The following is a 10,865-nucleotide window of genomic DNA, read 5'->3' on the forward strand; positions in this document are numbered from 1 at the left end:
TGTGGGTTTGGAGGTTTCTCGGGGGTGAAGTAAAGTCAACCACCAAATGCCACTCTCTTTCCCCACTACCAACCACCACACACACAGAACCACACACACACACACCCCTCATGGCCCTCCCACCCTACCTGGCCCCTCTCCACAAACACCAGGGAGAAGAGCTACAATCAATCACGCGCGCGCCTAATGGAGTGCGCAAGGGGCCGATGTCTGACCTCTGACCCCGCCTGGTTGCTCATTCAGCCTCGAGTGTCTCTTCCTTTTCTCTTTCTTTTCTCTCCTATTCTTTTCTTTTCTTTTCTCTCATTGCGCTGCTCTTCTCTGCTTCCCCCCCAGGCTTCAGGGCTGGGAGGCAACAGCAGTTTTGGCCTCAACCCTTTCACTCAAGGCCCGGCCACCCCTCACCAGAAGTAAGTGCCTTCTTTTTTGTTTTTGTGAGTGTGTGCATGCGTGTGTTTTTCCCCCATTTCACTTCCCTCTTGTGCCTGGTAAGCCTTTTTTTAATGACAGAATGTGCAGGGAGCACTCCACAACTTCCTCTCTTAAGATGGCTCTTTCTTTATAAATAATGCCTGGGTAGAACACACACACACACACACACACACACACACACACTGTCCAAGCTGTAAATAAGCCTCTCACTTAATAAATGCATGTGGTGTGACTCACTTGTGATGGTCTGTGATGTCCTGCTATATCATACATTTTAGCTGTAAATTGAGATTGTTTTGTGAGATTGTTTTATTTAAAGTGGTGTTGCGTTGTTTCCTGTGACAGTGGACCGCAGACCTTCATGACCGGGGGCTGGGGCACAACATACCAGCCGTGGCAGCCCCAGGGACAGCAGGACCCCAGTAAGTCCTCTACTAAATACCCCCCTACACACACACACACACACACACACACACACACACACACACACACACACACACACACACAAAAGCCACCACTTCTTCCGAGGCCTTCTTGCAACCATTCACGCCCCCCCCCCCCCTTCTCTCCTCCACCCCTTTCTTTACCACTCTTCTGCACCTCCTGCCCCAGTGGTGGGGTATGCCAACTCCATTTCTTACATAGAACACAATACAGCCCCCCCCACACATACACACACACTCACGCTTTCCCTCACTATGCCATGGCTCTTTGTGTGAACAGAATTACTACATTTCACATGCTGGTGAGTAAGAGGACAATGACGTGCTGCTGCTGCTACTGTTGCTGCTGCCGCTGCTGCTGCTGTTGTCGTCGCTGTTGCCACCCGAGGAGGTTAGAGGCTGGTAGAGAGAGGCGCATTGGCGTTTCTGCACTTTCACGGAGAGATGAAGGGAGGAGAGGAAGGGGGGGGGGGTTGGGACAGAGAAAGGTACTGGCCTATCAGTTCAGAGGCTCTGTTTTTCAAACAGTGTTATCTCTGTCTGGTTGCAGGTCACAATGGATCCCAGACTGGACAGATGGACTATTCCAAAGCATGGGAGCAGTATTATAAAAAGCTAGGCAAGTGTGTGTGTGAGTGAGGGAGTGTGCGTGTATGAGAGGGAGATAGCTGTGAGTTACTAAAGGAGCCACCACTAACCGACCCGTGTTTCACTGCCAGCCGATCTCCTGCCGGCTAGGATTCCGCCAGCCCTCCAGCAGGACAGGCTTAAGATGTCTGAGGGTCTTAACTGCTCAGTCCTGCCCCCCACACAGCCCCATACAGACACCCCTCTCCCCCCACACCTCACCCAAAACATCAAATCTGAGAACCTTTCCCAGACCCCCCCTCCCTCCCTACACACCGAGTATCCTGCTGTTCCCCCACCTGTCCACCAGCCCCCGTCTCCATCACTACAGCCTCACTGGCAGTGCCATGGCAACCCCCCTACTCTCCAACACAGCTTGGCCAAAGGTGGAATTGGTTACTGTCCATCTCACAGCAGACTTCACCTGTCATGTTAAGTTTTATTCAGCAGTCCATATATTTTCTCCTCAAGAATGAGTGAAGAGCATTAGTGTGTATTTCCCTTCTTTGTAATTCCTCCTCATCAAAGTGCTAAAGTTTTTACACGCACTGACATGGCACCTCTAATTTTTGCGTTTATTGTAGTAGCACAGCTGGTGCTATTTTGGTGCGTATGTCACACTTGCAGTGTTGCGTCTTTCAACACCAACGGTGGGTTTCCACACACCGAAATTTAGCGTCGCTCTCATTGAGGTTGAATGGAGAAATTTGCCCTGGTTGGGTGAAATGAGAGCGAATCGCAGGCGAAACAAAGTTGGCGTAAGTTTAACTTTTTTTTAATGAGGACCATTCGAGAACCAATCAGGTCCGCGTGTTTGAGTTTGGAGGCAGGAGTTACAAAAAAGTCTCACCAAGATGGCGGAGACTACCTGAGCTGTGACATGAAAATTTGTATGTGATTAAAATGTTTCTACACTAACATTGGCACTTGTATCAACACGAATTGCAGTTTATAGCAAACTTAGCACATACACCACTGAATAGACCACTATTATGTTCGTTTAAACACTCAAACTTTTTAGCTAGCCGACAGGCGAACTGCTAGTATGTTCGGACATTGGATTGCATTGTAAGCCTAGCTAGACTGCTAGGCTACATGCTGCAACACAGGTATGAAATATATGATGTCTTATTGACCTTGTTGTTTCTATGAACATGAATTGTTGTTTATAGGCAACATCAACTTAGTCGAGGCATAAAGACCCCTGGATATCTTCATTAAGTACTTAAAACGGTTGAACTAGCCGATTAGCCTAATTAGCTCGCTTGCCACCACTGGCTAGACACTGCAGTCAAAAGGTTAGCAGGTTGGTCGTCACGCCCCCGAGGCGAAATTTCGCTGGCCGAAATTCGCAAGGTGTTTTGCTGTGTGGAAACCCACCGTAAGAGTGTTAAAAAAAGTACATAAAAAATTATTATTTGTAGAAAGCCTTTGTTTCTATATCTGCAAAAAGAAGGGAAATCATGATATGAGGATAGTGAAGTGTTTATATTCCATTGAGGATGAGCCACGCTAGTTAGACATGCCAGTGTGGTTAGGCGATGGTCCAACTGTGTGAACAGTGTTCTCGCTACAGGTCTGATCTCCTATAATGCAGGTCACCTTTAAATATGTCCCAGTATCTTAATCTTCAGCTTAAGAGTGATTATAACTAGGGCTTTGTGCTTACTAATCAGTTACAATGCCACACCGTGGATGCTGGATGCACTTCATGCTCATAGCATGAAGGCTATTGCTAAGTCTTCTGGAGCATTTAGGCCCTCTCTTCCCTAGCCGGCTGTGGTCGTAAACAGGGGCCTGACAGCCTGATTTGTTATCATATTTTATGCATGCAGTAATGGGATGGGTGGCGCTAGGCTCAGGCATGGCAGAAGTTTTGACTCAATCGTCTGTTTGTGTGCAGGTCAGCAGAGCCAAGCCCAGAGCACCGGCCCTGACTACAGCAAAGCATGGGAGGAGTACTACAAGAAACAGAGTAAGTGCAAGTACTTGCTCTTGCTCTGACGTACTCCTCTCTGACTGAGCTCTTTCTCAGCCTCTTTCTAGCGCTATGTGTCTCTTTGTCTGTCTGTCTCTCTGACTCTCTCAGCTGTTGTGTGTAAGATCACTGTTCTGTCTTCTACTTTCGCACGGTCTGCTGTGTTGTCTTCTGCCCCCTTTCTTTCTCCTCTGTCACTTGCATTCGCTTACAGTCTTCATGTTGCTACCATGCTGTAGGGTTTCATTACAGTTCAGTTCTGCGCGTGTGGTGAATTGCGCAGTGTTGCTCAGCCTTCTTTAAAATCCTCTTTTACCTGTGAACGATTCTCTTTGCCTTGTCAATATGTTGGTTTAATTCTCTCTCTCTCTCTCTCCCTCTCCCTCTCCCTCTCCCTCTCCCTCTCCAGCCCAGGCTGCAGTGTCAGGTTCTCAGCAGAGCTCCCCTCCTGATTACAGTGCTGCCTGGGTGGAGTATTACAGACAGCAGGGGGCCTACTACGGCCAGGGTGCACAGCAGACACAGGCTCCGGGCCTTCAGGTGAAGACCACATCACCTCACTACACCACACTACACTCAAAGACTAGCACAATCCACAGGTTGAAGTGTGGTCAAACAGCAGAAATGGTGCAAATGGAAATGGCAAACATCTTCTATGCGGCAACACAGGAAATGTAGGTTGCAGAGGCATTTTCTTACCCAGAATCTGCTGGACCGTTAACCTTTCTCTTAAAGGTTGTATCGGCAATAGCTGGGATACGTTACTTCTGTTGATGTTCAAACAAAACGGAGAGCTAGCTCGCTACTCCCTCCCCCTCCCTCCCGTGCAATTAAAACTCCTAAACGCACATCTCGTCGGTTATTGGTTAAAACACTTTATTTTGCCTTTGAGTGGGTTGCCAACCCTTGTTGGTAGCAATTGTTTTTGTGTACAGATCTCGGAGCCTAGGTTGCCTACAGACACGTGTTTTTTTGACTGCCTGCTTATGGGGCAGACAGCTAGCGGATCATTAGGAAAGATTAGACGAATGTAATCATTTATGTTTGGGCCTTTTTTGGGCCCGAAATCGCTGATACAACCTTTAAATGTTCAGCTTACATTACATTTATTTATATAGCAAACACTTTTACCCAAAGTGACTTCAGAGAATGAGGAATAACATTCAAACTACAATGCAGAGGAGACCTAATACTACATCAAAAAATTCAAGACTTTTCTTTACACTTCCTGCATTGAACCATATTTCCACTGGTTGTCGTGAAAGCCAGACTTGGCCGGACGTGACAGTCACCGTGAGATGACTTTAGATATCTAGTAGCAACTGGGTCTGAATTGATGGTAGTAATAAATCCAGTAAGACATGCAAAGCTGGGTGTCATAACAGGTTTACAGTCAAAGCGAGCATGACCGCTCCTGATAAAAGTCAATTATTGACTTAGCTGATCAGCTGATTACGTCAAGTCTCTTGTAGGTGCTAGAGAAAAAAACAGGGTCAGTGGTTAAACACTGTAGGAGTACACACACTGATGAAAACATGTATCTGTAGTGTGCTGTCAGAAAACATTGGTGAAGTGAATAAATTAATTTTACATGTAAAGGGCCGCTCACACCAGGAATGATGACTATAAAGATAATTTACTATAATGATACTGGTTTAATTATCGTTGTAGTTTATGTGTGGATGTTTTCATATTAGCTAGAGCGATGCTTTTTTGCCGTTGTTATAGTTATTGTTCTCGGCCCTTAATGAGCCAGAGGAGGAGTCATTGTTGGATGGAGGTGATGGCATAATGGAAAGTTGCATGTACTGCTTCAGTTAGTATACACTCAAGCAGGCGTCCTCTGAAGATATGACGAGCAATAACATTTCTGTTGTTATGTCTACTCATTTTGATTTGGAGATGTGATGTGTTGAATGAAGAGGTGAGTGAGTGTGTGAATCTGTGTTCTCTCCTCCTGGCTGCTGTTTTTCTGAGCGTGTTTCCTCTTCTAACGCTGTGGTCTCTTTCTTTTTGCAGGATCATTAGAGTGGAAGCCCTTTAGTCGGAGACTTTTGAATCACTGAGAGGATGAAAACAAAAACCTTTTGTAACAGAGGTTTCTAGATTTGCAACGCCTTGAAGACTTACTTTTTTTTCTTAGCGAGAAACACTAGCTGTAGAATGACTTATACAATTTAAAAAAAAGAATATTTCTAAATCAGGAACATCAAAAAAATTGTTACTAAATACTTGTGTACACCATTATATGAATGGACAAATTCCGGGATCCCTTTTGGACCTCACAGCTGTTTTTTTTTTCTATATTTTCCTTTTTAATTCAGATTTAAAAATAAACCCGCCAAAATGAACCCCGGAATTGTAACATTTCAACAACGCAATATAATCTATTTTTTCTAGTTCTGTTGCAATAAAATCGTAATTTTGGGCTTAGCAGTCTTGAATGCATTTTTGTTTTGTTTTTGTCATAAAATGTTTAAAGAATGTGTAAAAATGTTTTCTTTCTTTTCCTTTTACATAAAGCATTTTAATTCAGTAAAATGAAACTGTGATGTTTTGTTACAGGAAAATGTATTCTTTTGTTACAAAAAACGATGAGTGATGTTGGCAAATGGCAGTCGATTCCTAATTTAATTCCTGTTGTGCTTTGTATTCTGTTTTCCTTGTCATTTTATTGTACTCTGGTTTAAAAAGGTGCAATATCTTATTTCATTTTTGAAACAAAGATGGATTCTCTAATATTTTGACAAACGTTTATCTTGTAGATCTTAGATATATTTTTTTTAGGCGTATGGAAATGTAATGGATAATTTTTTTATTACAATGATCTGATATTGGGATACATGGGGTTGTTGCATATTGTGAGTTTTTGCCTTTGCTATCTTGTAAAACTATGTATGTATGCTCGGATACTTGACTAAATACTTTATTTAAAATATATATATATAATTAAATCAAAGACGTTTTTTTTTTCTCTTCATGGAGTCATTATCACAGGAAAACTCTCCCTGTTTTTCTGTTCTGTTTTCATACTGAAATTTTTCAAAGATCGTGAATGTGTAATTTGAAATTTGATGTTGCATCTTGCTATGGACAAAAATGAGAAATGATAGGTTTTTATGTATGTTTCTGTACGATTCAAGACTGCTAAGCCCCCAGATCCTACCTGTGTAATAATTAATTGTAGTTTTTTATATTATAAGTATTAAGATCAAAGTTGTCTTATTTGGTACCACCCAGCTTCCCCTAATGCCCCAACCAGTACACACTGTGGACTCGTGTACAGTCCAATGCTAATAACTTTTTAATTATAATTTTTTCTTTCAATTATGTGTGATCTCTAATATATGTATGATTGATTAGTTACAAAAATTTGAAAATCTAGTATTAACTTCATTGCTTAATGAAAAGGGATATTATAATTTCAAAAAATGTTTAATTTTAGTGTTTTTTCCTCATGTGTACAGGTAACAGTGTATTAAAAACATCAAAAGACTACTTTTGTGCTTCTTTTATTTTCTTTTTATTCATTTCTGTTTCTTGACTTTGGTTTCCTCTAACACATTCCGAGATCAAGTGAACCTTCATACTGAAAACTGAGCTCTTTGTGTTTTTTTTCTTTTCTGAAGCTCTTTCATAAAATTAAGTCATTCTATGTACGGAAAAACAATAGTCTATTTGTATGGTTTATGCTGTTGTGTGTATAAAGGAATTATATATTTTCTATGCAACTTCATGCTGCATTTAACATTTAACTGAAATAAATGGCCAGCAAGTCTCATGATTAAAAGCAGAATTTATTCATTTCCTAGAGGAATCTTCCTCATATTATTGCTGTTATGGTTAAGTCCTTAAACTTCTTAATTTTTTCACCTGAGCTGTTTAGTCATGCATCAGAACAGATAAGAAGGATTTTGTATTTGTCCTTGAGAAATAGATTACTAAAACATTTTTGTGTTGAGAGTGTGTGTGTGTGTGTGTGTGTGTGTCTTCTAACAAATGTTTAGTTGTATTCACCCCTCTTTAATTGGAGTGTTTGTGTGGGTGATGTAAGCACCCAGTTGCGGTTTTTGTACATTTAGACATCCGGTAACTACACATCAGCAAGCGCACCCAGGGAAGGTCTTCGCTAGGGCTGAAATTGCCCTCTAAAAGGGTACTTAAAAAGTTGCGGACGCCCCTTCCAGTAATGGGCAATGTCCCCATCTACCATCAGTCAGGGAATATGTGGATATATGAAGTTCATCTTCCGTCATTTTAATAGGCGTTTTGGTGCCCTTTTTTGGCATGGGCATTCAGCGGGCCATGAGTGGCCATCCGATGAGGGGAGGATGTTCCTAATTGAATCCTAAATGGTGGCACTCAAGGGCCGCAAGTCATAAAGGAAACATCCTATCAAAGGAGATAACCGCCTAAGTGGGCTTATTAAATACAGATGAGCTTGCTTGTATATTCATGCCCCGAAGGCACATAGTTCATGGTTTTAATCCCCCCCAGCATCCCCCAAGGTCTTGTGTATTGTCACGTTTCTATGCCTGTAGCATGTGAGCCCATTAGAGACCTGAACTGAAAGTGTTTGTATGTATCTATGTATGCATGTGACCTTCATGTGCTTCAGTGTTGATGTAAGGGCCTTGACTGGTCGCATTCTCATTGCAGGGTTGCTCAATTGAACAGAATGCCATCTCTCTTTGTTTGCCACTTTTGCCATGACTTTCTAGCTGTCCTAGTGGCCTATACAAGCAAGGCATTGCATAATGCATCGCCTCAGTTTTGCCAAGAAAAATCACTCACCCCCATATCCCTATCTATTTGTGACTGGCACCCTATCAAAAGTCTGACCTGTTGCGTAATTTCCATTTCACATTTCATGGACCACTGCTACTTCCATACTCTTAAACTGTGTATATGTACCCATTACTTCCCAGCCATCGGTTGCAAATACACTGCATAATTGAAATCTAATCTGTGAATAAATAAGTGTAAATTATTGAAAGCATTGCCAAGTAACATGCATTGGATTTAGGCGTCTCTGTTCAGTGGAAGTGGCAAGTTCATTGTCAGGAGCTGTATTAAGTATACATTAAATGTAATGCATATTATACACATTAATCTCAATCTGCACCCAGTCTGCTGCTTGTGATCCTCTTGCCGTGTGAGCAATTAGGAGGCACTCATACAGGATTTCCCTTTGCCTGCATTGTAGACACGCAGCTCAGGGATAGCCCTGGCGTTGCCCTTGCCATTGTCTCAACTCCCTGTGGAACCTGTCCGGGGGGAATTTTGTTGGAAATCCAACATTTATTGAGCATTGTCATTTAAAATATTTACCCTCGCTGGGAGGGAGTGGCACCAGCACCAGTGAGAAGGGCCCCCCCCCCCCCCACTCCTCTCCCCTTTGTCCCGCGTTGACAATCCGCAGCTGTTCTCAAATCCTCCCCATGATTTTGATCCTCTTGGTGTGTCTTTCTTTTATGAATATGATGCCCCTGCATGTGGACAGAAAAGGGTTGTCTGGGATGATTCCATTGAGAGTATGGGGGAGATTGTACTTGGGAGTTGGTGCACTCAAGACAAGCATACAGACACTTAGAAAAGGGCACACAGGCAGAGACTTGCACATGCAATTGATTTCCTATCTTCTTATTAAAATCACAGCAGCATCTGACATGTCTCTCTAGTCATATAGAGAGGATGAAAGGGCATTTCATTTGGTTTTATGACAAAATTCTATTGAGTTTTACTTAGCCTAATTGTTTATTTCCATTAAATGTTTGATGACATAGACCTGGTCATCTTTCAGTTTTTAGTTGTAGGTATGCCTATAGTCTCAGATGAGTTTTTTTGTTTAGAACGTTTGTGACAGAACCTTCAGACTTTGATTATTACTAGGCTACCCCCCTTTCTCAAAAGCACCTCCCGCGGTGCTGGAGTGTCATCGGGCAGGTGCTGAGTCCCATCTCGGGGAAAGCTCTTTGGGGGACGGATTCACCCTCTCTCACCTTTCCTGCCGATAAGCCTCTCCGCCGCTATACCCATGCTGTGAAATCTACCTTAATCTCTTTTTAATGGTACATATGAATATCCCCTCGGAAAACCGAATTCTGTCGTTATTCTGCTTGAATAGATGGGGAGAAACAGCTGGTGTGTCTCATACAATATTACTTTTAAGCGAGGAAGCTGTTCGTTTTATTTGGATTGGCCAAAATAAAAACTTGGAAGATCTTGAATTTTACGCAGCCTGTGCTTGTTGATCTCTTGAAAGGGTTGACCAATTTGCAGCAAGGAGTCATTGACTTTGTGATTTATGACTGAATGAAAGTGTTTAGGATTAAATGTTCTAATAGGCTGTATAATTGATACTCTAATCCAATTTAATTAACAGTTTAGTCCAATTACATGTGTAAATTAATGTTAGCGTTTCATGCTATTCATTTTGTTCTCCAATTTGGTAGTGCATGTGCAAATCATGAGAGAGGCAATTGATATTGAACTAAATTCATTCAATGAATAGGCTACTAATGCACGTTCAGTATTTTCATAGGAGTTCAAGATAGACACACTCAAATCGAAAATCAACATGCGAGACATGTTATTGCAGTTTAATCACAGTTAAGAATACCGAAACATCTCTTTTTAGTTTTATCCAAAAAGTGAGATTTAAAAAAGCACCGGAATGTTCTGATTGAACAACGTAATGCTACGGGATTATGTCTGACATTGACATTGTGTGGCATCATCAATGCAAAAAATGTATAATATTTTGAGTTTCCTTTTTATATGGGGAAATAAGCTAAATTAATCAATCATTTAAATTCATAATTTACTCAACTCTTTGTTGAAGCATAAAAGGTTGACCTTCTCAAGCGCATAGTTTACATGTTTCGAACGTTTCAAATAAACTTTTATATGCCAAATATCAATTCAGAGGCGATGAGAATGAACCCCTTTGAAGAGGGGTGAAAATCATTTGGTGAAAGACAAATGAATGAGGGGGACACACCCCTATAAAATGCAGCTGTTGAAGCGTAATCTTTTTTCTTGCCCTGTCACTCACCTTAATTTTCCCTCGTCACTGGGTTCTTAGCGACCCGCTTGCTATTGACGCTCTGCATCTTCCTTCTATCCAATTCGATTGCGCGTCCATGCTCGTCAGACCCCAAGTTCTCCTCATATTCGGACCCATCCCCTTGTTCTTTTTTTTTTAAGAAAAGAGGGGTGCATGGATGTCAAATTGTCCTCAAAATACCATGAAAGATTGATTTGCACCACTTTTCACTCGCCTGACATCATTCCAAGCCGACGTGAATGGTGAACCCGCGAATCCGGGATAGAATAAAGATGTCCTTGCCGATGCAGAGAGGAAAGTGCTCCTTTACTTGCAG

General features: G+C 42.1%; 1 protein-coding gene across 8 annotated transcripts in view; it reads left to right on the forward strand.

Moving 5' to 3' along the window:
* The window catches only part of fubp3 (far upstream element (FUSE) binding protein 3), a 35,361-nt gene extending 28,385 nt beyond the window's left edge, over positions 1-6,976 (forward strand). For 4 of the 8 annotated variants that reach the window (XM_076284226.1, XM_076284224.1, XM_076284230.1 and 1 more), the window contains 6 exons: positions 337-410; positions 778-854; positions 1,426-1,494; positions 3,406-3,477; positions 3,890-4,020; positions 5,500-6,976. In XM_076284226.1, coding sequence (XP_076140341.1) covers positions 337-410; positions 778-854; positions 1,426-1,494; positions 3,406-3,477; positions 3,890-4,020; positions 5,500-5,508 — 432 coding nt within the window. In that variant the 3' untranslated portion in view covers positions 5,509-6,976. The remainder of the gene's footprint in view (positions 1-336; positions 411-777; positions 855-1,425; positions 1,495-3,405; positions 3,478-3,889; positions 4,021-5,499) is intronic. The other 4 variants (XM_076284227.1, XM_076284232.1, XM_076284229.1 and 1 more) reach the window with 2 other exon arrangements.
* Positions 6,977-10,865: the final 3,889 nt, after the last annotated feature.

Source organism: Alosa pseudoharengus, unplaced genomic scaffold (assembly GCF_046254945.1).
Source record: "Alosa pseudoharengus isolate Yale_2024_CS ecotype anadromous, Long Island Sound unplaced genomic scaffold, YU_APseudo_1.1 YU_APseudo_1.1_scf_14, whole genome shotgun sequence".
NCBI lineage: Eukaryota > Metazoa > Chordata > Actinopteri > Clupeiformes > Clupeidae > Alosa > Alosa pseudoharengus.